General features: G+C 36.3%; 1 protein-coding gene across 1 annotated transcript in view; it reads right to left on the bottom strand.

Annotated features, from left to right (window-relative positions):
- man1a1 (mannosidase, alpha, class 1A, member 1) overlaps positions 1–28,000 on the bottom strand; it is a 107,630-nt gene that overhangs the window by 37,604 nt on the left and 42,026 nt on the right. The window contains exons 3-4 of the mRNA XM_055054239.1: positions 21,041–21,156; positions 16,628–16,708 (exon numbers count right to left, since the gene is read on the bottom strand). Coding sequence (XP_054910214.1) covers positions 16,628–16,708; positions 21,041–21,156 — 197 coding nt within the window. The remainder of the gene's footprint in view (positions 1–16,627; positions 16,709–21,040; positions 21,157–28,000) is intronic.

The raw sequence follows: 28,000 nt of genomic DNA, 5'->3' as shown, positions 1-28,000 counted from the left end.
ACATACAGTCAAGAATTAACAAACATTCAACAAAAAACACAGTAAAAAGTTAGTTAAAATGAAGACATGTCTGGGAAGTTTTAACAAACCGTATTCATTGATATTTTAACAATTGAATTGGTTTTTATCAATGCAACCTGGCACAACATTCAGATTTTTGATCTGGGCCCAAATGGAAATGAGTTTGATGTCCCTGACATAAGACAAGAGAATCATGGACTATTTTGACTGTAAACAAGATATTTGGAGGTGGAATGATGTCACACCGCCAGCAAAGGGAGATTCTGTGATGTCACTGGCGATGCCGTCTGTGATGTCATCAACTGCAGAATTGTATGTAACACAATTCTGCATATTTGTCATTGCTCGCAATACTACTGACCAGTTCAGACGCTCGCAAACTCTTTGAGATATTTTATCGACGATTTCATTGATAGTGTTTGAGAAAATGTCTCAGCAAAGAGCAAGATCAACAATGATGGGATTTAATCCAAGGAGGGGAAACCACCAACACCCCAAGGCAGGAGCTCTACTGCCAACCCTGATGATATGGAAAGAGAGATCCATCGACTTAACGGCCTTTTGAACAAGGAAAAGGCCAAAAGGATTGCAGTGAGAGAGAAGCTGGAGGAAGAGCTCCAAGAAATGGAGTTCCAACTCAAGAAGCAGGAGGAACTGAAAGTTGGCTATTTTGATCAGGCCTGCAGAGCGAAGGCCGAACTGGAAAGCCTGCAGAAGTTCAGAGACGTGGAAGTCCTGAAATTTGATGTGATAGCTTCTCAGGCTCAGCTTGAAATTAAAGATATGGAGAAGGAGGAAATTCAGCAGAAATATGAACAAGTGAGGGTCTCCTGCTTTCACACAGTTGAAGCATTTATGGACGAACTGCATGAAGAGAAAGAGAAAAATAAGGCATTGGAAGAAGAACTGAAGGAGCTCCAGAGGTCATTCCAGGAGCTCAATGCTAAATATAATGCTGACTTGATAAAGAGCAGAGAAGAGACCAAGTCACAAACATTTTACGAGGAAAAGATAAGTGAGAAGCAGCGATTATTGGATATTGTGAAAACAGAGATGGAAATGATGAGGGTGGAAATGATAGGAAAAATTGAGTCAATGCAAGAATCTGAACAACTTTTACAGAGAGAATTGGAGGAATCTAAAAAATCGTATCATGATCTGACTTTGGTCCATGAGAAAGAAATCGCAATCCTGAAACTAAACCTGGAGCGATGCCAACTGGAGCTAAGGCAAGAGAAAGAAGATCATTTAGAAAACCTTGGAAAAAATAAGGAGCTGACTGAAGAACTGAAAGCCAAAGAAAGTGGAGAGATCCTGAAGAAGCAAATGATTGAAGAAAAAAGATTTTATTTGGAAAAGGCAGAAGAGGAGAAGAAGGTACTAAATGACTTAGAATTGGAAAAAACCTTCCTGCAGAAATCATCACAAAATGAGATTAAATGCCTGCAGGACAAACTGAAAAACGCCACAGAAGAACTGAACAAAGTTGACAATTTATATCAAGATTTGTCCATGAGATACGAAAGAGACATCAGTTCACTTAAAAAAGCTGCAGAACAAAACCAAATTAAAAGTAATTCTGTCGAAAATATTGTTGAATCTATGAATGATTTACCGTCAACCACCACGGCGAGTCCTCAAGAAGAAGAAGAGGAAACATCAGTCGGCCATGTTGACGTGATTAATGATTCAAATGACATGGATTCAGAGGAGGAACAACCTGAACCAGAACCAGAACCAGAACCAGAACCAGGTTGTTCTAAGGACGCTGAAGACATTGAGGATATTATGACCCAACAAGAAAGTGGCCTTCAGGATTTAGACATTAAAAAGAAACCGAAAACCACCATTTGGAAAAGAATGAAAAAATTTCTTGGAATTAAGTCAAAACGAAAACCAAAGACAGAAAACGATAAAGATGATTGATTTTGATATATATCAAGACATGAAAGAGAAGAACTGAGGACCACATCCAGGTTGTCGCCTCTGTGTTCAGGGCAAGTTTTAAAAGTTTAAAGTTTTAAACTTTTAAGTTATAAAGTTTGAAAACTTTAAAGTTTTAAAACTTAAGTTTTAAGTTAACTTAAAACTTAAAACATTGCACGGCCCAGTATTTTAACACTGAAAGTTGCATTAATAGTGTTTTAAAACTCACCATTTTGTCTTATTGGAAATAAACCCATTAAAACGTCTTGATTAGCTAAAAACTGACATGTGGCATGAACATGTATAAACATTCAGAGTATAAAAAAATATTAAAACTTCTTTAAAACTTTATAGTTTTACAGTTTTAAAACTATAAAACTTTATAAAACAGTTTTTCCCCCGATTGACAAAATAGATCCTCCCAACCCAACAGAAAAATGGTGGGCAGCACGGTGGCGCAGCGGTTAGCGCTGCGTCTTCACAGAGACCATCTGTGTGGAGTTTGCATGGTCTCCCCGTGTTTGCGTGGGTTTTCCCCGGGCGCTCCGGTTCCCCCCATATCTGCTAAACCATGCAGGTCAGGCCAGTTGGTCGCTGCAAATCGCCCCCAAAACAGTTTATAAACTCCAACAATGTTCAGTTTTATTGTTAAACTTGTAAAATTAATTGGCATTTTCCCTCCACTGGTTTAGTGATAGAGGCTCATTACTGCAACACTCAGCTAAATATTTATAGCAACGTGTTGATTAAATTTCCTCTTTTCATAGTAATGATTTCTCTTTATTTTCACTGTACTTGTGCTTTCATGGTTTGACCTTTGGTTGACCTTTTCACATTAAATTGCCCTGAATTGTAGCTCGTTATGCTGCGTTTAAACCTGTATTTTAGAGAAGATTAGCAAAAGGATCACGCAATGGCGTCTTTAGGACGACTGTGTCTCTGTGGGTAGATGGACCAGAAGGTTGTCGGTTTGATTTCAGCTTCCTCAGCCACATGCTGAGGTGCCATTGGGCAGGGCATTTAGCGGCACGTTGCCCAGCGACCTGCATGTGGGTGTAAATGTGTGTGTGGGTGAATGCGACTGCAGTGTGAAGCGCTTTGAGTATCAGCATGACTAGCAAGTTCAGTCCATTTACCTTTGATAATAAATCCTGGTTTTCTTTTCATTAGTGATGTTTCATGACGTGCCGAAGCTTCGGAGCGAGGCGAGTAAATAAGTCTTAAATTCATCTATCTGAGAATAAGACTTTAAGAACACTATTGGAAAAGACCCTCATGCCTAAATCTTCACAGCTCAGGTGGGCAAAAATGACAAAATCTTCTCTTTAACATGCATCTCACACTCACAAAAAAGATAAAAATAAGGGAAAGTAAAAGAAGGCAAAAAAGGCACCAGAATGAGTGACAGGCGAACAAGGTGGCGAGTGGTGAGAAAAAAGCTGAACAATAGGCATGTCAGAGTCAGCAGCTAATCTGTGATTAGATAGCGCCTCAGTTTGATAATACTCCAATGTGAGAGCAAAGAGGGAGACTCTCTCAGCTTCCTCTGTCACTCAAAGATGCAAGTGTGTGTATGTATGTGTGTGTTGGTATATTAACTAGGCAAATGGCTCCCTCCCCTTATCTTCCTTGCAAGGGGAAGAGATAAGGTCCAATGAGGGCAGGAGTGGAAAGCCGCTTGGCTCCCTTCAGGCCAGATGACAGGAATAAGAAACAAAGCAGCAGACATGAACTCTGGGGATATTTCAGGCTTTCTAACAATAACCGACTGCAGATCTGCCAGTCAGCAACATCGAGGATTAAAGCTACACCCTACATGTGCAAATATGGATGTTTAATTACGTAACACAAAGCATTGTTAGCTCTCTTTACTATTTGTGGTTCTGGTTCAGGCATTCTGACATAATGATGTTGTTTGTAGGTTGACTGGATGCTAATGTTTTTCTGGAGCAACAATAACTATTTAGCATAAACACTCGGGGGATTTAGGACATAAAACGGAAAGCAGCCTTTGATGATGTTAATACGGAGGTCTCCAGACACCAAGCAGGGAATTTTCTACCAAATAATTTCTCCTGGTAATCAGCCTTTCAATTAATATTCCCACATTAAGAGAATTTCAGCAGAAAGCCTCCAAATTAGACTCAGGAACAAAACAGATATTACAAAAATCTAATCTATAATTTGATGTTTAAGAACAAGAATTACATGTAATTCTGATTATTTAATTTTTAATGTCTTAGGTAATAGAATTGATGTGATGCAAATGTCAAAAACTGGACCCAAAACCAGATCTAAAGATTTTAAGTAAGAATGCGATCAACAGTGTTCTGGGTCAGCAGCAACGTTTTAGTTAGAACTGTTCCAGTAATCAATGCTGATTGTCCCAGATGTTGTTTGAACATTTGTTCAGGTGATGAAAGCCTGACTTTGTAACAGTCTTTATGTGTTTAGGTTATGGCATCAATTGAAATCAGCTGGACTGAAGCAAGGAAAAACCTAAAACAAGCAGGAAAACACTGAACTGGAATATAAATTTGCTCAAAGAACAACATATTCAGAGTGATAATTACACATTACCTGCAGATTTAGCCGAAAATCCTGAAGTTTTAACTTCACCTGGTTCAAATACACTAAAGGAATGAAACATTATTGCATTCTAGGCAATAAATATTTATTCTCCATTGTTGAAAAAGGAAGTGAATTCTTTGCTTTCATATTTTAAAGTATTTCTAATATTGCACAAAAAAGATTAAGTGGTTAGATGAAAAAAATCTGCAAAATCTGTCCAATTTTGATTTGATTATTCAATTAATCGATACTAAAACTGTCGTTAGTTGCGGTCAATGAAACTCAATTTCTGGGGATGAATAACTTCCAGTGTTTTTTATTTGAGTTGGGTTCATGACTTCTGACATTTTCCTTTGTGCTATTCATACATTCTGCTGCAGAATATATTTTATTGCTATTGTGATGGGATTACAGAAGACATGATGGAGATTTATTCTGTACGTGTTGAATCATGCATAAGCAATAATATAAAAAGGAAATATAAAGATGCACAGATTTAAATGCAATATTGGCAAGAAACTTTCACTACTTTTATGCTGACCAATAATTCTTTATTTTATATGATTCTTAATGTCAACACATCAGTTTCATCATAAATATGACTATTTTGAACTGCTGCTCTCAGGATATTAAGATAAAGTGTCAATCTAAAGATTTTTTTCACTTTATGATACAAACTGTCTATATCCTAGGATATTTAAAGTTCCACTAACATTTCCTAGGAATTTTTGGAGTGGAACGCCTTTAACATTTCCCTTTAGTGAGAGTTTAGTAAGAGTTTCAAACCGCAACTTTTCAAAAATTATAATTGACCATCTTGAGCTGGAATTTAATTATTTTTACTTAGAATATTTAACACGTTAAAAACTCCTAATTATTATTTGAATTTTCAAGAACACAGGGTCAAGTCTACTGCCATTTCAGTCATCATACTAAAGTAAATTTTATCTGTACAGACAGAGGGTCTGCATAGCTTAGCATGAGATTAAGTAAAGGCGAAAATGTGTATATATAGTACAATTTGGGTTTACAGTGCTCCGAATATATAGTTTTTTTTTCAATCCTATTTTGAGCCTGTATATTCCAGTTAGTAATAAATCAATTACTAAATCAGTTGATAATTGTTTCAATTATCAATTAATCAGGACTAATCCAATTAATCGTTTCAGCCTTAGATGCCAGGTTTAATTCTGTATGTTATTTTGGAGGATTATTTTTATTAGTCACAAACTACAGTGCTCTTGGCTTCTCCAAGGGCTGAAACTGTTAATCAATTAATCAGTAAAATGAAAACCTTTAACCGTTTCTAGCCATGCTAACATGCCCTATCTGAAGGTGTATTCCAAAAGCTCAGGTTTGATTTCTTCTTAAAAGCTATTTTAAAAAAAGTGTTTTTTCTCTCATGCAGAGATGAGGTTGCTATTGCAAAGTTTTGAGATATACTGCTCAGAAAAATGTGTTTTAGTTGATGTATCAAGTGCAGAAACGTCCCATTTCATTTATTTCATGAACAAAGTTTCAGTGTCTTGCTGTGAATGACTTACAGACTCCACTTCGCCCTCCTGCTCAGTGTGTATATACCCATACAAGACAAAAGGGGAGTGCAGGGGGAAGATGAAGCTGTGTGGTGGAGCAATTACTCGATGTGTCAAAGCATGGCGAGAGGAAAGGCTTGGATCCTTTTCTGACAGCGAACATTTGTGGAGCTGTTAGAATCCTACAGAGTCTCGCCTCACAGCTGTCTGAATTAGGGAGCGTGCTTTTAGGTGGACACACAGGGAGGGCTAATAAAGGTTTCGGTAAGCCACAGGACGGAAGAGAATATACCACCGATGTGTGACCCTGCAGACCAAACCAATTTTCTTGGTGTTGAGCAGCCCGCTGCTGCATGGAGCTATGCGGGTTTTTCCTAGCTAACGGACAAAAGAGTGTGAACTAATATTGTTCTGCAAGAGTCGGATAAAAGCGGATAGAAAACAGGGCAATAAACAAAATTTGTCCTCTATTTAGAGCTGACTGTATTCTCGTGTGTTAGCATGCATAACAACTAGCAACACTACATTGAACCCTCAAGATGTCCAACCATTGTCTTCCGTTAAATAAGAAATGAAATTAAAATCACACGTGAATAATATTGTTTACACAATAATCCACGATGCGTCATGGCGGAGACGGATGTACACAGTTACATGACATACATTCAAGGTGTTGCAGCGATAAGAGTGGCTAATTATGTGGCGTTTAGGAGGAAAATGTGGTCGCCCGTTTTACAGCCAGGAGCTACAGACTCAAAACCTCAGAATGACATGCAATGCTTTATCACCTGTTCAATAAATATTTGTTGACACAGGTAATCTGGAGAAATTGATCAATCACTGTTTCCTCTACGCTACACTGCAGCTAGCATAACCTGTTGTGAATGCTAACTGTGGTTAGCATAGCCACTATTGACGGTGGACAAACTGTTTATTTAGCAGTGAGTAGATGGGATGATTGACAGCATTAAGCTCCTCCTCCTGGCTTTGTCTGGAGATGGCAACAGTGGCTCATAGAGGAGGAGGAAGAGAAGAATGTTGATCTTTTTCACAGATTATCTGTCTCATACTGTCACAACATGGTGTCAGTTTAAGCAAATATGTACAAAACGTTTTTTTTTTTTTTTTTTTTTTACTGCTGCTTTAAAACAAATCTAATTGTGATTGGAAAACTGGTCAAATATGGAGGTCATATGCTTGTTAATGGCTGCAAGAGGGGTGTTGCTTAAGGATATTTAATCAAATATTGTTTGTAACTTTATGGGTAGTTTATTTCTTTATGTTATACTGTCAGACCAGAGTAAAAACAAAGATTTAAATGAACCACAGAAGCCAGCAAGAGATTTCTAATTGTTCATAAGTGTCTTGAAAGTCTGATATTTTTTGCAGATAAATGTTTAAACTTGAATAAGAAGCTCTTCAGATTGTAGGAGGTTCTGAAACTACTTTAATGATAAATTCTAGACGATACATTTACTGGTGATAAGCCAACAACCAAACTCATCTTCCAGGTTCCTCAACAAGAGAGATAAAAATATAAATAAAGACCCAATCTGAGGATTTGAACAGCTTAAAAAACGGAAACCAAGCAGTGCATTACATTTGTCCGACACTTCTTACTATTTCTGTGTCCTCAAACAGCCTATTTCCATGTGTAGGCCCGCTCGATTTCCTCAAAACAGATTAGACCGGTCTAAAAAGGGATTAAGATAGATATCCAGAAAAATTCATTCTCCACGGTTGGTAAATAACCTTTTCTTGAGTGTGTGTGTGTGAATCTAAGCGGATTCGTAAGGGGCTTTGCTTGAACGCAGCGGGAGGGAAAAGCAGAGAAGGCCATGAGGGGAATGGGTTGGCTTGGCTGTTTTTCTCACTCCGTCCCTCAAGCAAAGCCAATTTTCTCACAGAGCGAAATGGATTTCCTGAGGACAGCAGGTAGAAACTGTCCGCTGGCTCCAGCAAACACAACGCATCACTCTGTGTGTGTGTCTCATATGTCACTGATCAATAGTGCAGGTTGTCAAGATGACCTATACAGCACGAGGTCAGTGATGGGATTACACCGTGGGTGGCTCTGTGAAACAGAACCGGTCCCTTTCTGTGAGAGATCAACTCAAGGTCTTAACTTTTACAAAGCTCAGTGTTTCGGTCTGTATAAACATCATAAAAAGGTAGGATTGTGTATAAGTTAACTGATTATTATAGCTGTACAATAAACTGCAAGTATATCATCTTGGGCTGAAATGATTATTCAAAATTAAACTGATTAATTGAAATAATCAACTAATTGTTAACAGAATTTAAAAATTCAATTTGCTGAAGATAAAAACATACTTAGAGGAGTAATTAAGCCAAAGCTGTACCAAAAATAAGTATATTTTTATGTAAGATGAAAAACATTTTTTGTCTGTAAATATTTTTACCCAAAACTACTAAAGTTACATTTTTAGCTTCACTTGGGTCAAATACCGCAAAACCCCAAACCCCAAAATTCACTTATTTATTTAGTAACTAGAAGAAAATGTTAGATGACAGTATTTTATTGCTGCAGAAAACATCTGCAGCAATATAATTGTTTTTAGGTAATAAAATTTATGTGCTTTAATAATTTGCATATTTCAGTCCATTTCAAATATTTTAAAAACGTTGAAGTGGTTAGATTGTCCTGAAAATATGCTATGAAATTTCAATAATTACAAGGGAATATTGTGCCAGATCAACAGGTGGGACGATTATTAACTTTTATTTTTTATTCTTTGGACTCAAACTTTTTTAGTTGCCAATACAGTAAAGAAAGGTGTGAATAAAGAGAAAATTGAAGCCAATAGAAATCTTTTTGGGAAAAGAGGTACCTTAAATTCAGTCATAACACCATGTTAACATTCTTTTCCTCCATCTTATAAAACATTTCACTGAGTAATTGTGAGATTTGTCATTGAACTAATAACTTCAGTTGTTATTTAAATGGAGGAAAACTTACACCCATGTGAGAAATGTCATTTTACAGAACTGAAACCTTTTATATTTTTGCTACTTCTCAGCTGCTGAGATAAGATTTGTCCTACTGTGCTGTAGATTGAATAATCACACATTTCACTCGCTGTGTCAATGTCAACACAGACATGCAGAAAATAAGTTTGAATACAGGATAAAGATGCAGATACCTCAAGTTTTCATCAAGCAGACAGAATAAAAAGGATTAAATGAAAGAGTAAAAGCCATTTTTTCCCTTTTTATTGTAAAGGTGGTGGGATATGTGTTCAATCATTTCTAATACCTACAAGTTTAAGAGAGTCTTCGTGTCTCATGTTTAATCTCGGCTTTTTGATGAGAACAATAAGTGAAAAAGTGAAGTAAAACCAGGGAAGAGAAAGGCAGCATGTCTCCATCCTGCTGCTTCAAATCTCCAGCGGTTCTTTTCTCATTATCGTCATTTTTTCACTCATCAATATAAAACCGTTTTTCATGCCAGACACACTCATTTTGGCACATCATCCAGTATTTTCCATTATCTGAACAGCTGGACAACATTCCTCAGTCCTGATATTATTCTCAGTGCTGTAATTTAACTTTTCCGTCCCTCTGAGACATGTGTTTGGTTTTGTTTTAGGCATATTTTAATTAAAACTTGATGTGTTTGTTTAATTGAGCTGTGACACATCTTAAATTAAACAGACTACAGGTCCAAACACGATTTTCCTGTAGTGCTACTGGGATAATATTGGTAAGGTACTTGTTCCATACTTTTTCATCTAAATTAGGGAATTATTGAATTAAAAGAAGCTACTATACCTGCTGAAAAGCTATGTGTAAGTTAGTTTTATCTTATTTTTATGCAATAAGATGTTTGCACTAGAAATTAGACTCTTTACTTGGAAAGATTTTGTGCTTTTGCAGTGAAAACGGCCCACTCAGCCTATAAGGACAGGTATTGTAATCAGTAATCCTGTGATCGGCTCACAAAGGTCTGGTATGAAGAGAAACACCCATCCCTGTCTGCAGAGTGTTGCAGAGATTTGCGAGCGTACTCTGGAAAAGTTACCTTAATGGATTCTAATAAAGTAGTGGAGGGATTGGCAGCAGCGCGCGGCGGTATCCTGGGCCAGACCGCCCTGCTTGTTGAGCAATCGGATCAATCGCAAATAATAGAAGCTTTCAGGAAATGACTAAAAGCCTGGCAAGAACCATCATCATTCAGCTAATTTCAGAAACTACCAGCACAGAAGGAAGAAAAATCAGATAAGTGTCTGGGCCCTCGCTATCAGAGGGTTTATTCATGTTGATTTTAAGAAAAGAAGGAGAAAATTGCTCAGCTTAAATTGCTGTGGAAAGGAAAGTTGGGTCAATTTATCAGGTTGGATCATTTAATGGTTCAAAAGAAGGCAAAGTTATTACAGCTCTAACTGGATGGAGGGAGTCTGGAAGTTATTTCTAACCTTCAAAGTCACTGATTATTGATTGGAGTTAAGACTAGACTTTGACTAGACCATCCTAACACCAGTATGCTTTGATATAAACCATTTTATTGCAACTCTAGCTGCCTGTTATGGCTTTCAGATAATTATTCCCTCTGGTTTTATAAGCGTTTCAGCAGGAAAGGTCTTTGCTCTCCATTTCTGGATTTTGGATCAACATGGCAACAACGTATTGTTTTTTTTTTACAACTGGTAGCAGCTGATTAGCATAAGCATGCTCAAATCACACCTGAAGTAGAATCCTAAATCCCAGAGGACCTGAAACGGAGGCTTCATGGATGCAGAAGGAGGGAAAGTGAAAGTTCAAACCATGTTTTCCATCCATAACAATGGGCAAGGATCATCTGCCCTACTTCAACATCTCTCTAATTATATGGCTGAACGAATATTTTAAGAAGACTTACTCCTACCATAGATCATTCCATCCTGCAGAGTTGCCAGGCAAAATGACTCTTGGAGGATACTTAGATAATTTGAGTTACGACAACATTTATTTTCTCTCTGCAAGCATGATATCCTCTACTTCAGCATCTTTATAAACATAGAGCTAAACAGAGATTTGAAGAAAACTAGAAAAAAGCAAATCAAGTGGATTGCAGTGATGAATCCTGGACATATGGCAAAGGAATATCATCTCTACTGCCCTCACATTTCACTATTAGCATGTAACGACAGCTACGGTCTTCAGGCAGAGGCATCTTCTGATTCGCTGCAATACTGACTGCTACTGTCAATTATTCCATCCCACAGCTTCAACATCCAAAATGTCTGTTTGAAGATGCTTGGAGTTACAACAAAGTGTAATTTCTCTTTGGTATAAATGAAGTATTTTTAAATTGAGTGTGGCAGTAAAGATGATATTCCATGAATAACTCAGCAAACATATGCACGGCTGTTTATGAGGAATGTTTAGGTGATGCTCCTGCATGCACCACTTCACTCTTTTCAGTGCATTTTTCTGCCTATAAATGAGGTCATGAGGGAATCAAGGCTTTGCTTTGCTTTAACAGTGATGGTGGGTTTGATTTAATCAGGTTGGATCTAAGGGTTTGAGAAAAACATTCAACAGATTACAACAGCAGATATGACTAAGACGTGGATTAGCTGTCATCACAGCTGAGCATAATCATCTTTACGTTTCAATCACTGTGGAGGAAAGGGTTTGGAAGGAATACAGATCTCTCATACTGAATATTGTTGAGCTTTAAAGCTGATTTTTCAACTCAAATAATAAATACAGGATATTTTCTGCACAATTTTCATGGAGACATTCTGTTGTTCAGGCTCCTTTTTATGTAGAATATTAACATTTATTGTGAATTCATTGTATTTGAAATGTTTAGGTTTTAAATATGGAAGCTAAAAAAACTTAGTAAGGAAGGAAAGAAATAAGAGACTGAAGGAAAAATTAAAGTGTACAGGGAAGGAGAATAAGGACAGAATAAACAAAACAAGGTACCAAGAAAAAGGAAATGAAGGAAAGAAGGAAGGAGACGAGCAATGATTTGAGTAACTAAGGAAAGGAGATAAGATGGATTCAATGAAAGAAGAATAAAAACATGGAAGAACAAGGAATGTAGGATGGAAGGGAAGCATGGCAAATCAGGGAAGGAAAGATAGAAGAGAGGAAGGGAAGGAACAAGAATGGTAAGAAGGAAGTAAAGAAAGACAGAAGGAAGGAACAAAGGATGAAAGAGAGAAGGAAGCATGAAAGTGTGCAGAAGAGAAAGGAAGGAGACAAGTGAAATAAAGATGGAAGGATTAAAGGAAGTAAGGACAGAAAAAAGGAACATTTAAAAAAGGAAGGAAGGAAAGAAGGGAACTAAGGATGGATTGAAGGAAGGAAAGAAAGAAGAAAGAAAGGAAGTAAAGAATTGGTTAAGAAGTAAAGGATGGACAGAAGAAAAGAAGACAAACAGAGAAAGGTATATAGTAAAAACAGAAAGAAATAAGGAATTGTGGAAGGAAAGAAGAATAAATGGAAAGTCAAAATTACAAGGACACAAGGAAAGGAAGGGCAAACCGAAGGAAGGTAGAATCCCAGCAAGGTAGCAAAGATGAAGGAAGGAGACTAAGTGTGGAAATAAGAATGTTTCTCTAAAATCCATTTTGTTCATCGAATCCTGGAAAATGATTCCAGACTTTTCCAGACCTTTCTGCTGGTGAATCCAAAGCGTCTGATTTCTACTCTTCCCTCCTTCTGCAGCTTTTTTCCTCACCGATTCCTCCCATCAATTTATTGCCTCCATCCATCACCACTTCTTTCAGGTGTCTCCCCTCATTTTCCCGTACAATCTCTTCCTTCATGCTCCGCTTCCTTTCCTTTCCTGTCGCGCTCCCTAGCTTTCATCCTCTGTCCTTTCTCTGTCCTTGCTGCCTTCCAGCACTTAGCTTTGATTAGCAGAATGACTGGAAGCCTTTCAGTTAGTTCATCATCCCGTACATGCGTTACCTGCTCCCTACCATTCTTCATTTCTGTGCAGGAAGAGGATGCACGCTGGGATCTGGACGGACGCTAAAAGCCTGCCAGTAGGGCGCAAGCAGCCGCTACCAGCTCTGCTCTTACTGATCAAATTTTCATCAAAGCGAACAGTTTTCTTCCTCTCTCTCACTTTTTGAGTCTGGAACGAACTGCAACCAATGACTGACTGAGTCGCTCGTCTTCCCATTCAACAAAAATCATACACAAAACTTTAAAATGGAGGAAATTACAGCCAATCTAAAATCATATTACTGAAAACAATGCAAGGTTTTAAATGGCAGTGTTGGGCAAAAATACCTTCAATGATTCACAAAACATGTTTATTTAAAGTGTAATTAACCTGCAAATCAACTTCTTTTGCTTATAAACTGTTTGATTATCGAGGGTGTATCTTTATGTTTCTGCTAATTGTGAAAATTTTGTGTGAATTTGCTTAGTTACGCATTATTTTGCCAAAAACCTTCTCAGTGGTTGAACCAGTGCATAAGCAGTTGAATTGTTCTATTTTTTAAAAGCGCTTCAGATACAAAAAGTATCACTTTTTTTTATTTGAAAAAGTTGATAAAAGTAGCAACAAACTGCAAATTAAAAACTGTGCATCTTTGGTCCAAAGCCTCTGAAGACGATCTGTTTTTCTATGACGGTCTCCTGAAGAGCATGCTGAGGGCTGTTTGCAATGTGCTTGATTTCATGAAGAACCCAGTCATCTCCAGAACAGAATCAGCCATCTTTGTCTGATTAAATCTGAATCCTACAAACAGCTGATTAGTCTTCACGGCAAATGTCATTTCCTTAAATAAATAAACATTCTCATTCTTCTATTAAAATGAAATCACAAATCTGGTTTAGAGTTTTTTTAAACCAACAGAAGGAAGTTCGACAGTTTTCAGCTGTGATGATGAAACTGAACAGGTCAAAAATAAAAGCACGTTTTCAGCAGCAATCCTTATTAAATCCACTAAAACAAACGTCCGCAGCGCCACGCCCGTCCTTTCAAACGGATTAAATTACTCAACTCTCCAGTCAAAGCGCAGACCTCCTGCTCCGTTCATGTTTGATTTGTATAATATACAGGATGTAATAAAACAGAATATGAATGTCGATACTTTCCATTTCTCCCCCTCATTATCGAGCATGTTGAGTGGCTCTAATGTTGACGAAGTCTCTCCGTCTCTAATGAATATGATTTAAATTCTGAACAACATGCAGACAAAGTCAAGAGGCCGAATATTCGCTAAGGTCACAGTCTGACTCTCCACGTTCAGGCTGTTTGTCTCCTTTCTCTCTGGATGTTTTGGCTTCAATAGCTTCTCAAACAGTCAGGAAGTCTCATAGCAAAGAGGCAAATCATTAACTGTTCATAAAATCCAGTTCTGTTGAGGCCCATTAATTCCTCAGGAGGCAGTTTTATAATAATAATTTAAAGAAACTGAACAAAGATTAGCTTAACATAGTTTCCACTGCTTATCCAGGGCTGAAACGATTAAACGGATTATTCGTGATTAATCAATTATTGAAATAATCGCCACCTATTATAAGAATTGATTAATCGCTAGCTGGAATCAAAATATGGTATTTCCTGCAACAACAAAAACTCAGAGAAGTAATTAAACCAAATCTGTACAAAAATATAAATTTTTTTGCATCTATGACAAAATGCCAGACATTTTGGGAGTAGAAAAAATCTCTTTTTTTATCTACTTATTAATCAGTTAATCTAAAAAATAAACAAAAATAAGGTTTCAAATGTTATTGGTCTGAAGAGTTTTTTTTGTTGTAAACCTAAATGATCAAACGTTCAATAAAGGAATTCCACTTTATCAAATGTCAGGTAACACAATGTGTATTTTCTCAGTAAATAATGACAATTTTGTTTACTTTTAACGCATAAAAAATGTTTAAATGAAACATCTGCAGAGTGTGGCGATTTTTTATGTGATTAATCGGTTAATCGTCAGAAAAATCTACAGACTAATCAATAACTAAAATAATTGTGACTTGCAGCTCGAAATTTACAGCCAACTTGTGGCTGTAATAATCTTCAGTATTGGCTTTAAATATCTTTTTCAGGTCTTACCAGCATGAGCTAATTTCGTTCCTTTAACATCTCCAACCAATCTTTTACTGAAATCAACTGTCGCTGATGTCTTTTTACCCCCTGCAGCAGAACCCAGCATTTCTTCAGAACCGTGTCGACTTTCATTCAGTGCCAGAAAATCCAGCAGCAGTCCATCATCTTCTCAATCAAACCCCCCCTCAGCTCTCCAAGGCTGCCTGTCAGCCATTTATACACCTTCACCAACCTGCAGGGAACCCCAACCTGCAGCCGGAGGAAGGGGCATAAAAAGCACAACTGACCTGAAATGAATGAATCTCATTCAGGGAACAAAAAAACCTGCTGTGAAATATTAAGAGTCATCATTTTTTTAAATCAAGTACGTCAAACTTTAACATCTTGATAAGTTTCCAGCTGATCGACAGCAACCAATACTTTCCAGGGGATTTCTAAGGTAATGAAAGCAATTTAAACTCACAATAATTCAAATATACTTCTAGCTTGCCATTTGTCTTAAAACCAGTTTCTTTCAATTACGTATCAAAAACTTTATTGATGATATTTAAATCATGTAGATGATGATTTGTAGTTGTTTTCCATTATGTACTCGGTCTAATCTCAAGCAATGTGCTTCTCTACTACAAGGTGGTAAATCGTCTTTTTAGCCCAAAACAGGGATCATAACGATACATAATTGAAACAAAACAAGACAGTAAAAGATATAATACAAAATATTCAAAAACAACAGCTAACATAAATAATACATCATGTTTAATTATGCAAAGCTCATCAAAATCCTTAGTGGACACTCAATTATTTAGTAGAAAATGGTTTGTGTGCAGTGGTGGATGGAAGGGCAAATTTATCTGGAGTTAGATGAGAGAAATGAAAACATTGAGCTCAGTTTTAGATCCAACACGATACAATCATATTTAATTTAGGTTTTGACCTCCAGAAGTGGGTGGATGGACGGACGGATGTACAAATGGTCGGATGAATGGATGGATGGTTTGAAAAGGGAATAGGACAAAAAAGTCTGAAAATCGAACTGTTTTTCTGTGGTTCAATTTTTAACCTTCAAAGGTTTTCCGAACTTCCACAGTTTTCCAGACCCTCTCTGAATCTTAATGAGGAAATCAAATGGCCTCATTCTAAAGTGAAATTTGGAGACTTTTCCCCCCAGATGTTTTCAGGCAGTTAGGGAGTCTGTTGAGTCATATAATTACTAAGATGAGGAAAAATTACCACCTGATTTCCACACTGACTCAGCATTGCAGGTAAAAATCTCATAGTAACATCTCCAAGACTTTCACATTAAATTCACTAAAAGAATCACTCTCTAGACTATTAAATATTTAATATTTTTATCAATATTAAATATTTTTTTACTTAAACAAGCTCCTATATCTTGCTGAAATGCTATTTGTAAGTCAATGCATTTGAAATAAGATAAAACTAAGATATTTGCGGTTGGGAGTCTGACTAGATCAAGAATACTTGGTAAGGTTTGGTGGTTTTGCAGCGCAGAAGCAGCATGAAAAACAGCAATGAATCTTCTTACCTCTTTCCCAGACAGGTAGTAGGCAGACAGCAGACCTCCAACAAACCTGATGTTCACCTCAAACACAGAAACTTCTGCATTCTGCACCAAAAACAAAAACAAACACACAAGTCAGAAAACTTATATTAGTTCTATTGATTTTCATGTAAACTTGTTAGCCCAAAACTAAAGGTCATAATATATCCCCCAACTTTGTTTCATCATCTGAACCCAAAACAAAAGGGAACTCCAGCTCTGTCAGGGAGAGGTTTGGTTTATATTGTTGCGCTGATTGACTTTACAGAGCTGCTGGCATGGCTGCCTCTTCTGAAGCGGCTTAAATGCGACAATAAATCACAGGTCTGCTGATTTTTAAAAGCAGGCACAAATTAAATAAACAAGACAGCTGATTTCTTGCTGTCACAACCAACACTGCTACCCTGGACTGTTAAGTTTCCGAACATCGCTCCCAGAGGCGTCCAGGAAAACGAGTCAAAGAATAACTCCTGACTCTCTGATGGACATGGGATTCTGGGAAATGTTGTTTATTATTTCTGGCTGGAAGGAGTTAGCCTATTCAATTCCCTTTTCAAATAAAAATATAACTCTTACTGCCTAAAGTGTGATAACAGTGTTTCTTTGGTGTAAGATTGATCACTTGTGGTAAAGGATGCATTTGCAACTAAAGAAATACTGCCTACAAATTTGTTGACAATTTTTTGGATTAATAACTGGACAGTAAAAAATGCTTACTTTATAAATCAATTAATCACAATTAATTTGCTTAATCATAGCAACACTAAGACGTGACACAAAAACACATTAAATGGCAAGAGTCTGTACTTTTATAGCACTTCATCAAGTTCAGAGGACTCCAAAGCACTTTCCTCTAGAATCAGTCAGATTGTAGAGGCTAAAGAGAGTCTAAAATGCCAACTCCATTATTGTTGTCTGTTTCAAGTGAGTTAAAAACTAAATTTTAACGTTGTTTCTTAGTAAGCATAAGCATAAACAATAATATTATAATCTGCAAATTATTTCTAATAAAAAAAGACTTTGTACCATTTATCGCCATGTGTTAAACAGCACTAATACGTCCTCCAACTCTTCAGCTGCTCAATAAGACAGAGATTAAGTGAACAATATCTACAAAATAACAATGCCCATCTTTCTAGACAACAATAATAGCGCACCTCAAAATAACAGTTGTCATATTATTCGTCACTGGGGCAGAAAATTGGGTTTTTCTGAACAGATTCCTGAGTCAGATGAAGATTTTGAGCTTGACTGACAGCTCTCATAAGCCGCTGCTGCCAAACTGAGATATGACAAGAGGTTGTCCTGTGGGAAAAACAAATAGAAAATATCTGAATTCTGAAAGCCGGAGATGCTGAATGACGAGGTTGACAGTTTGGTTAATTTCTGCTGATTTAAACTCACAGCTGGAACCAGAAGTTTGCATACACAAAATAAATGCATTTTTTTTCACACCATCTAGAGTTAAAAACAAAAGGTCTCTCTTTTTTTTTTTAGCACATTTACAATGAAAACAGCTACAGAATAATCTCTGACATATTCTTGCTCTAATTATTGCAGAAGTTAGTGAATAGAAATAATTTTGCAATCCTACCAAACACTGAGGAAATGTATGTAAACTTCTGATTTTGACCACATTATTAAATAAATCTGACATTTTTTCCTCTTATTATTGTTTTTTTAGCAAATAGAAATAATTCTGGTAATTCTAACTGATCAAAAACAAGAGAAGTTTGGTCTGATTTAACTTCAGACAGACAGGAAAATACTCATCCCACTTCTTTCTCTTTAATTTATTCAAAACTAAAACTGAATAACTACTTTTGGACTCTTTAATTTTGCCAAGTCAGGATGATTATTTCTTCCCATATACAGCAGTGATTTATTCATGTGCTGGCCTTCAGCAGCTATTACAGCTTTAAACTGTTGGGCAATGACCCTGTGAGTCAGCATTTATATGACACCATCTCCCTCCTGAAAAAAAAAGGTTGGCAAGCTCAGAGTCGAGTCTCCTGATGTTGCAACATTTAGGCCATTACGGAGCTTGCAGGAAACTGACTAAGCGTGGCCATTTCCAAGCTGAGAACGATTTGAGGGACTTCAGCAAAAGCCAATGAGTTAATGATCCGTCTTTGGATCTGAAAGGAAGCCTATCATCACCAAGCATCTGCTCTCTTAAAACGCCAAAAAGTGAAAGTTGAGAGCATTTTGAGAGGCTCCTCCTGGAGAAATAATCAAAATATGCCTGTTGGTACTTTAAAGAAGAGTGGCAAAAACAGATGAAGTGGATCAGCAGAGCTTGTCAACAAGTGATGAAGATGTAATGTGATACATTTAAAAGTTAACATGTCACAAAGACTCTTTGATGATACTTTAATGTTGAAGTATTTCTGACTAGAATGAATATTGTATAAATACAAGCGGGGATAAAACAGATTAAACATGATGAATCGATTATTTGAAATAATCGTCAACTAATTAAGTAATCAATTAATCGTCAACCAAAGTATAAAGACTCACAAAAAGCCAAAACTGCACAAAAATACATAGATTTTTTGCATTTAACATAAAAAAGAAACTTTCTTACTTATTTTATGTATTTCTAACATTGTTTTAGCTAAATCTCAAGTTGAATAATTTTAATTTTATCTGCTTTAGATGTTATTGTATTTTACTCATTTGCATTCTTGTTTTTTTGTTTAGAAAATACATTGTTTATTTGTATTGTTAATGTATGTCTGATGTAAACTAAAGGTGGATGAAATTTGGTAATGTTCTATTTGATTAATCATATGATTAATCGATTAATCACGTGAATGATAGCAATAATTGCATTCAGCTCTAAATGTTTTTAAAGTATCTAGTAGTGTAGACATGGCAGAACGAAGTCATTAACAACATTGTCATATCCCAGTTCTCCCATTCATAATTCTTTCTATCCTCCAGGAACCAGTAGCATGCTAACGCCTTCCCACTTTAAATCCTCTAAATTGTCTCTACAAACTGTGCCCTGAGCCGTACTTCTCTGGGTTTTTGACTCCTGCAGGAAATAAGAAGTTTATGCCAGGAAACAATTGGCTCTGCTGATATAATCCAGTTTGACTGACAGGCCAACAACTGCCACACACTGAAATCAGGAAGGATTATGCAAAAAAGCAGCAACAGCAAAAAAAAAAAAAAAAAAAGAAGAAGAGATGTGGCTTCATTTTACGAGCACATGAAGAAAAACGTCTCGTATTCAGAGCATGAAACCTTTTTCTTTAGACAGAAAACTAGACAAACAGGCTGATTTCCTGTCAGTTGTGCCTGTTACAGCTGATTTTCAGTTTTATTTGGTTGGTTTAGATGAATCTGGTTACGACACCGATCTACAGAGCTAAAATGGTTTTCTGCCTCTTCTCAATGAGAGGCTCTTAATCATAATGAGGATGGCTGGAGAATAAAGGGAAACATCAAAGGAGAAGAGGGTAAACTGTCTGCACTGTACAGACGTTCATATCTTCAGGAACACAAGCCGCTGAGCTCATTAGTCAACGCAGAGTAAAAAGATATACAGTCCTATTTCACCTAAATAATCTTTAACTAACTCCATTAAGAAAACTCAAGATTTATTTCTGGAGGTTTTAACTTTTAAAGCGCCTGGTATGATGATTTGATTGGGATTTTATTGACGACAATAAGGAGAAATGAAGGAGAACTAAATTTATGTTTTGTTTTTTTAATCCGTACAAGAAGCTTTCATAGCTTTAGTCTTTATCCATTAGCAACTAAAGTCCTTCAGTAAATAAAACAGTATTGTATTAACTCAAGGTAAAAGTATTTAGCTGTGTTCATCATATTCATGAACCTAAATCAGATTTTTTATCTCATTTCTAAATTACTTTGATAAAAAAAGGAATATGTTTAATTATCAGCATTGTAATGCTGTAGACTGAGGAGGTTTGAATAAAATTTTTTAAATCTGCATCCTTTGTAAATTCGGTTCTTTAAATGATATGGCTCAGGGCGGCATAACCAACGGGGCGTCGCAAGACATCAACTTTCAAGCTTTTATTTGAATCTGAACATAAATAAATCTTTGCCCATTTACAGCTTTATTTTCACATTTATTTAACTACTTTTTCATTTATTTTTGCAACTTATTTGCAATCACACTAATACAATTTTGTTATATTACTACACAGCAGAGCAGTATGCACAGGTGTTTCTCTGGAACGTAATTTTAAATTATTCACATAACATTTTTAATTTTATTAGTTTTTGCATATCTTGTCTTTCTTGTTTTCTTCACAATATTTTTTTAATTATTATTTGTAGGTCTTGCCAAAGCACATATGACACCTTTGAGCCAAAGAGTCTCATCAGAAACATGATAACTATGATATTTTATTAACTTACCACATTGAAGTCCAAGTTTTTCTCCACCCATTCTGTGGCAGCTTCAAACTCCTCAAACATTTCCATGATGTAGAGCGTATCAAGAGCGTCCACTATTGTTGCACCTTTTATACTCCCTGGAAGAAACAGAAAAAAAAAAACACATATTATAATAGAGATTCAAAGATTAATCAGAAAAATTGTGATTTATCTATTGTTGAAATAATCATCAACTAATTTCGTTATCAATTAACGGGATTCAAAACGGGATATTTACTGAAAGAACAAAACAGTCAGAGCTGTAATCAAGATAAAATTGTACAAAAATATATATACATTTGATATTTATGGTAAAAAACAAATATTGCATAACTGTACAAATCAAAAAGTGTAAGCTCAAGGAATGGTGTATTGTTGCATTTCAATAAATAAAATGTTAAAGAAATTGAATTATTTTATTCTTGATGTATTTATAATATTGTATAAAAAGACTTAAATAAAAAATCTGTAAAATATGCCATTTTGATCTGAATAATCAAATAATCACCGGAATATTTGATAAATCGATAACAAAAATAATCTTTAGTTGCAGCCCTCATTTAAATGAAAAGTGTTCGCAGGTTTTTGTGTCATAAATGTATATTTAATTTGCCGTCTATTCAGCAGGATCAGAAATAGATTTAACGAAGGCATAAAAAGATTTCTGAGTTGTTGAAAGCTTTATCCGAGTCCAGATGTTGGCCTCAAATTTACAGCAAAGTTCTGAAAAAGCCGTTAAAGTTATAGAGGTAGAGTAAATTATTAAGCAGGCAGATGGCGAACGGTACAGAGGATCCGATGAAACGTAAAAACTTCTGTTCATCTGCAGGGATTGATATAGCAGGAGGCAGGATATATAGATCATCATTTCAATGCACTCATTATTCCAACCAGCAACAAATGTGGGTCTGCGTCGGCGCCAAGCAGCTCCATAAGTAATGAAACATGCAGAGCTTTTAGTTCTGAACATAAAACCCAACACAGAGAAACCATCTGACCAATTAACCCTCTCAGGCTCAAATTACTTGCAAAGACTAGCTAAGTAGCATTTAGCTGTTGCAAATCTGCAACATCTGCCTGGAGAGGGTTCAAGGAAGAAAATGGAAGCAGTGCAAAGAAAGACGTACAACAGGAAGTAGAGCTACAGAGAACAAAGGAAGAAGAAACAAGTTTGCTAAATATGTTTCAGTCGTATTTTAATAAAGGATGCTTTATTAGACACAACGCTGATTCATAATATTATTATCCTTTATAAGCAGCGATGCTGCACTCTGATTATTAAAGTGAAACGTAAAAAGAACATGAAAGAGCATTTTGAAAACAGCCAATCCAGGAGCACCAATCATTTTCTTTGTCTTTGGGCTGCAGCCAATCAGCAACGAGATGATAAACTGCAGAAGTTAGCTTCTGCTGTCCAGTTTTCACTGATCATATAAATGATTATTAATTAATAATTGGTGTCTGAACCATTAAAATAAGCAGTTATGAGCATTTTAACTGAGATCTCAAAAATGAATAGATTTCAGCAACAATTTCTTGCTTTTAAAACCTGCAAATAACAGGTATGCTTTTTGCTTCATGAAACAACAAAATTAAAGTATGTAAACATGAAATTAAACATTTTCTAAGATCTAAGAGAAGATTTTTGGGAGATAAAAGTGATGCAGACATGAAAAAATGTTGCTTAAAGAGAAAAATAAATCTAAACGTCTCAATACGCATTACTGCTGTCATACAGATTTTTCTGTAATACTGAAGGAGTTTTCATCCTAATGGCCCGTCTGCAGAAAAAAGCAATGGAGCTGCCACTCAAATCTGCATTAACTAACCCTTTGAATGTATGAACGCTCCAAGTATCTCAGTGTTTTATTAAAGCAAAAGCTTTTCTTACAGACTTTAAAAAGGGACAAATTATCCAAACACCAATTAAAACTTAGAAAAGGTAAAACAGTGGCGTCAGTCATGTTTTCTGCTTTGATTCGTCTTCTTTTACGAAACTGTCAGGTTCGTTTGGCAGTTTAAATTGTTTCACAGTGGGAATAATTATCTTTCAGGCTTTTGTTTTTAATACACTAGTGTTACGACTGGCGTTGTAATTTTGCAAATATGAGTGTGCAGGTGCCTGTCTCTGATTGGTTCCCGCTCAAATTAAATGAACACAATTTACAAATAAAAAATATTTTTTTTAAATGTTTGCTAAGTTTTCTTCCATTTAATAAATAAAAATAATTTTAGTATTTTTAACTGACCTAAAACAAGAAAATTTTGTCTGATAAATTTTCAAACTGGGGGGAAAAAAATAACATTGTATGACAATATCTAGTTTCAACTGTAAATATTGTTCTCTAAATTTGGATTGCACTTTATTACAAAACAGAGCAGTTTGAATATCAAACACTTTCAAGAAGTTTCCAAACCTTGAAAACACCAAGTTTGATATTCAAAACTTTCAAGGATTCCAAGCTCCCTGAAACAGCTTCTAAAATTAGATCAAGGATCTGTATATTGATCCAGATGGAAAGGTGTGAGGTTGTGTGAAGGCTGGGTTTTGTCTGAGGTGTGTGAGCGCGTGTGTGTGTGCGTGTTTGTGTGTGTGTGTGTGTTTGTGTGTGTGTGTGCTGAGGCGGCAGATGGTTCAGCAGAGGAAGGAATCAGTGTGGCCTCTCCATAAACATGAGTACCAGAGGAAGAGATGACTCTTCAAGCACCGAGCGAGAGGGAAGGATCTGTGACGCTCGCTCTGGGCGTGCGAAAATTTTACTTTATATTGGAGATTTTGCAGAAATTAACAAACAGAAGTGCTTCTGTCAACAGCAACAAACAGTATATTTAGCACACCAACTCTTTTTTTCTCTCCATATTTCCTGTTGAAAAAATTAAGCTCAACTTAAAATGCAACTCCAATGTTGGTCCATATGCAACTTTCAATTTCAACTCACTACATTTCTAATCGTATTCTTCCAAGTTTTTCCACATTTTGTCGCGTTTCAGTCCCAAACTGCAGGATTTCATGGGATCAAACGATACTAGCTGCAATTCCATTGATTGTGTGATTTATTTTATTTTGAAAATAAATTTGCTGAATGGAAACAAAACTGCAATTGAAGCATTTCTTTGCATGACATGATGTTGCTACTGGCGGAAACGACAAAGAAGACGACAACAGGAAAGAGTCGGAGAATCATGTTTTTAATGACTTATCGTGTGAATATATGTATTTATTTGTGATTTTATTTGTGTTTCTGACTTTATGGAAATACTGCAAAAGTCAAATTAAAAGAAAACTGACGAAGTTCTGCGCACATTTGTAATAGAAATTAAGATAATGTAGCACATATCCAAATTGTAAGTAGGATTTGATACTAAGGCTTAAAAACAAAACCAGATTTTTTCTTACCAGATCTGATTTAACATTTATTGATCTTTGAGAATGTGTTCTTGCATTATTATGCCATCAGTATTAATGAAAGTACTCAAAATGACAGAACCATTAACTTGAATTCAAACTTCAAATAAATAGAAGTTTGCCAAACAAGATGGGGGCTTTAGCCATGCTGACATCACCAAGAAGTGCTTTGGTGAAAAAAAAAATCCAAAAAGAATCTTCAAAAACCAAATAAAGTTTTCACCCGGCTCTCTGTTAAAGCATATCCATTTGTTAAAATGGTCTAGTCAATGTCCTGACTTGAATCCAATTGGCAAAACAGATTTATGTTTTTTGATGTTTTATCCAACCTGGCTGAGCTTGTTTTACACTGAAGCCACAGAAGCTGAAGGAGGGAAGAAATTGACAGATGGATGAAAAATGGGAAAGCCAGTGTCCCCAGAAGACAAGAATCATTACGGCTCTGTTCTGAGGTAGGACACAAGGATAGATTGCAGCAAACAGAGGCAGAAAAATGAGAGGAAGGGGGTCCAAAAGTCATTAACCAACATTATTCTTCTTTTCCTGTGAAACACACTCCATCCACTCCTTCCTCTTCCAACACCCACTTCTCTTCTAACGACAGATTCATCAATATTTTATCCAACTTCTCCTCCTTTCATGAAAAAATCACCAACATTAACCTTAATAATTAAATGCATCATTAAGACGCGACGTCACACGAAGTCCAGATTCATGTCTAATATTTAAAAATCAGCAAAACAAATGGGAGAAAGTGGCATGAATAGAGTCTTAATGCACAAATTGGAGGCAAACTGAAAGCTTTCTGTTTGTGTGGGAATGTGACTGAGCCACTTTTATTTTGAAAAGCACAACCCTTCATGGACTGGATGAAAACCAGAAATAAAAACAGACTTGCAATCTGTGAACACACTTTAACTTTGAGAAAAATAAAACAGCTGTTTCCACCTGAATTGGACCTGGTTGCTTAACTTAGCTACAAAAGTTAAGCTGTGTGATGAGTTTGCCTTTTGCCAATTGCCTTTTAGTTAATCAATTACTAAATTAGTTGTTTTAGTAATCGATTAATCACGACAAATCCAATAAATCACAATTAATCTGATTAATTACACTTAGCCCAATTAATCATTTTAGCCCTAAGACAAGAGTAACCAACATAGCTGAAACTTAAAGTGTTAAAACAAAAATAATCATTATTTGTGATAAACAAGGAGGAAAATAGATCAAATATTCCAAATTAAAAGGGAAAAATATGCTGATCCTTAAATTTTTTTTTTAGAAGAGCATTTTGTGTCAGAAGGACGCAGGTGGAGCAAAAAGTTAACAAAACGTGAAGGTGTAAGTCAGTATGAAGGGCAATGCTCCCTTGTGTCTGGGCATACACAAGCTTCCTGAGCACACTGAGGACCACTGTGGGCATCATCAGTGTGCACGGCGTAATCTTTGGGCTGCGCTTGGTCTGGTTCCTCACCTTGGACCCGTCTGCATCGGGTGGCCCAACCAGAGGCATGAAGCCCCGACAGCATAACTCCTAGGATCACTGGGACACTCAAACCCCCCACCACCATAAGGTGGCAGCCATGGAGGGGACGTGTAAATGTGTGCATGTGTGTGTATTAAATAACCTGTTAACTATGAAGGAAAGAGAGAAAGTGAGAGACAATGGAAGAAAGTTGTTAACATGAGGAAACGAGCACAATGTGGAGGTAATTATATTCTGACTTTTGGTCCATTTGTTTAGTTTTTAAAAAGTTTTTCAGGCTCTAATAAAGTGTTTTAGGTTCTAGTAGCCGTTATTATTTACAGTGGTCGAACAGGAAATTGGGAGGAGAAGGGTGGGAATGACATGCAGCAGATTCCCCAGGACTAGGAATTAAACCCAGGTTGACAAACAAAACCGATAAGTAACGTCCTAAACAAAACATAATTTGCAGTCTGACTATAAAGCTGGTTAAAAAACTGATTTAGGCATTTCTCAGCCCCTTTTTCTTCTCTTTTATACAAGCAGACAGCAATAAGCTCAACAACACAAAAGCTTCATTTATTACAAAGTATTTATCTAAGAATTGATTTCTTCCTGTAATGGAAATGATTTCTGATTAAGTTCTCTGTTTTCATACTTTCATGGATTGTTCTTGTTTTTTTCCTTTTCTACACAGTTTTTATGTTGAATTGCACTATTTTTGTTAAGTTTATCTTGAATTTGTTATTCTAAATAAAGACTAAGAGAAAGATCACACAGTAACTTTTATCTTTGATAAAAACTGTTTTATGAGAGATAAAATAACTCTGGGCTTCTTCACGGTCCAGATTATTAAATTATGATTACAATTATCATCATCTAATTCCATGTAATTTAACTTAAAACTTAAACTGAAAAAAAGTCCAAACGTGTTAAATTTTTTTATTTTTTTTTATGAAAAGAAAAAGGATTTATTTATCAAAAAATGAACTTGCTAGTCATGCTGATACTGCAGTCAGCGCTTCACACTGCAGTCACATTCACCCACACACACATTTACACCCACATGCAGGTCGCTGGGCAACTTGCCGCTAAATGCCCTGCCCAATGGCACCTCAACATGTGGCTGAGGAAGCTGAAATCGAACCGACAACCTTCTGGTCCATCTACCCACAGAGACAGTCGTCCTAAAGACGCCACTGCATGATCCTTTTGCTAATCTTCTCTAAAATACAGGTTTAAACGCAGCATAACGAGCTACAATTCAGGGCAATTTAATGTGAAAAGGTCAACCAAAGGTCAAACCATGAAAGCACAAGTACAGTGAAAATAAACAGAAATCATTACTATGAAAAGAGGAAATTTTAATCAACACGTTGCTATAATATTTAGCTGAGTGTTGCAGTAATGAGCCTCTATCACTAAACCAGTGGAGGGAAAATGCCAATTAATTTTACAAGTTTAACAATAAAACTGAACATTGTTGGAGTTTATAAACTGTTTTGGGGACGATTTGCAGCGACCAACTGACCTGACCTGCATGTTTTAGGGGATGTGGGGGGAACCGGAGCGCCCGGGGAAAACCCACGCAAACACGGGAGACCATGCAAACTCCACACAGATGGTCTCTGTGAAGACGCAGCGCTAACCGCTGCGCCACCGTGCTGCCCACCATTTTTTTGTTGGGTTGGGAGGATCTATTTTGTCAATCGGGGGAAAAACTGTCTTTTTAAAGACAAAGTCCTGTCTTTAAAACTTTAAAGTTCTAAAACTTTTATACTCTGAATGTTTATACATGTTCATGCCACATGTCAGTTTTTAGCTAATCAAGACGTTTTAATGGGTTTATTTCCAATAAGACAAAATGGTGAGTTTTAAAACACTATTAATGCAACTTTCAGTGTTAAAATACTGGGCCGTGCAATGTTTTAAGTTTTAAGTTAACTTAAAACTTAAGTTTTAAAACTTTAAAGTTTTCAAACTTTATAACTTAAAAGTTTTAAAACTTTAAACTTTTAAAACTTGCCCTGAACACAGAGGCGACAACCTGGATGTGGTCCTCAGTTCTTCTCTT

This window comes from Poeciliopsis prolifica, unplaced genomic scaffold, assembly GCF_027474105.1.
Source record: "Poeciliopsis prolifica strain line A6 unplaced genomic scaffold, Auburn_PproV2 SCAFFOLD039, whole genome shotgun sequence".
NCBI lineage: Eukaryota > Metazoa > Chordata > Actinopteri > Cyprinodontiformes > Poeciliidae > Poeciliopsis > Poeciliopsis prolifica.
Note: the sequence above shows the minus strand (reverse complement) of the source record. Positions and strands in the feature narration are given on the sequence as shown.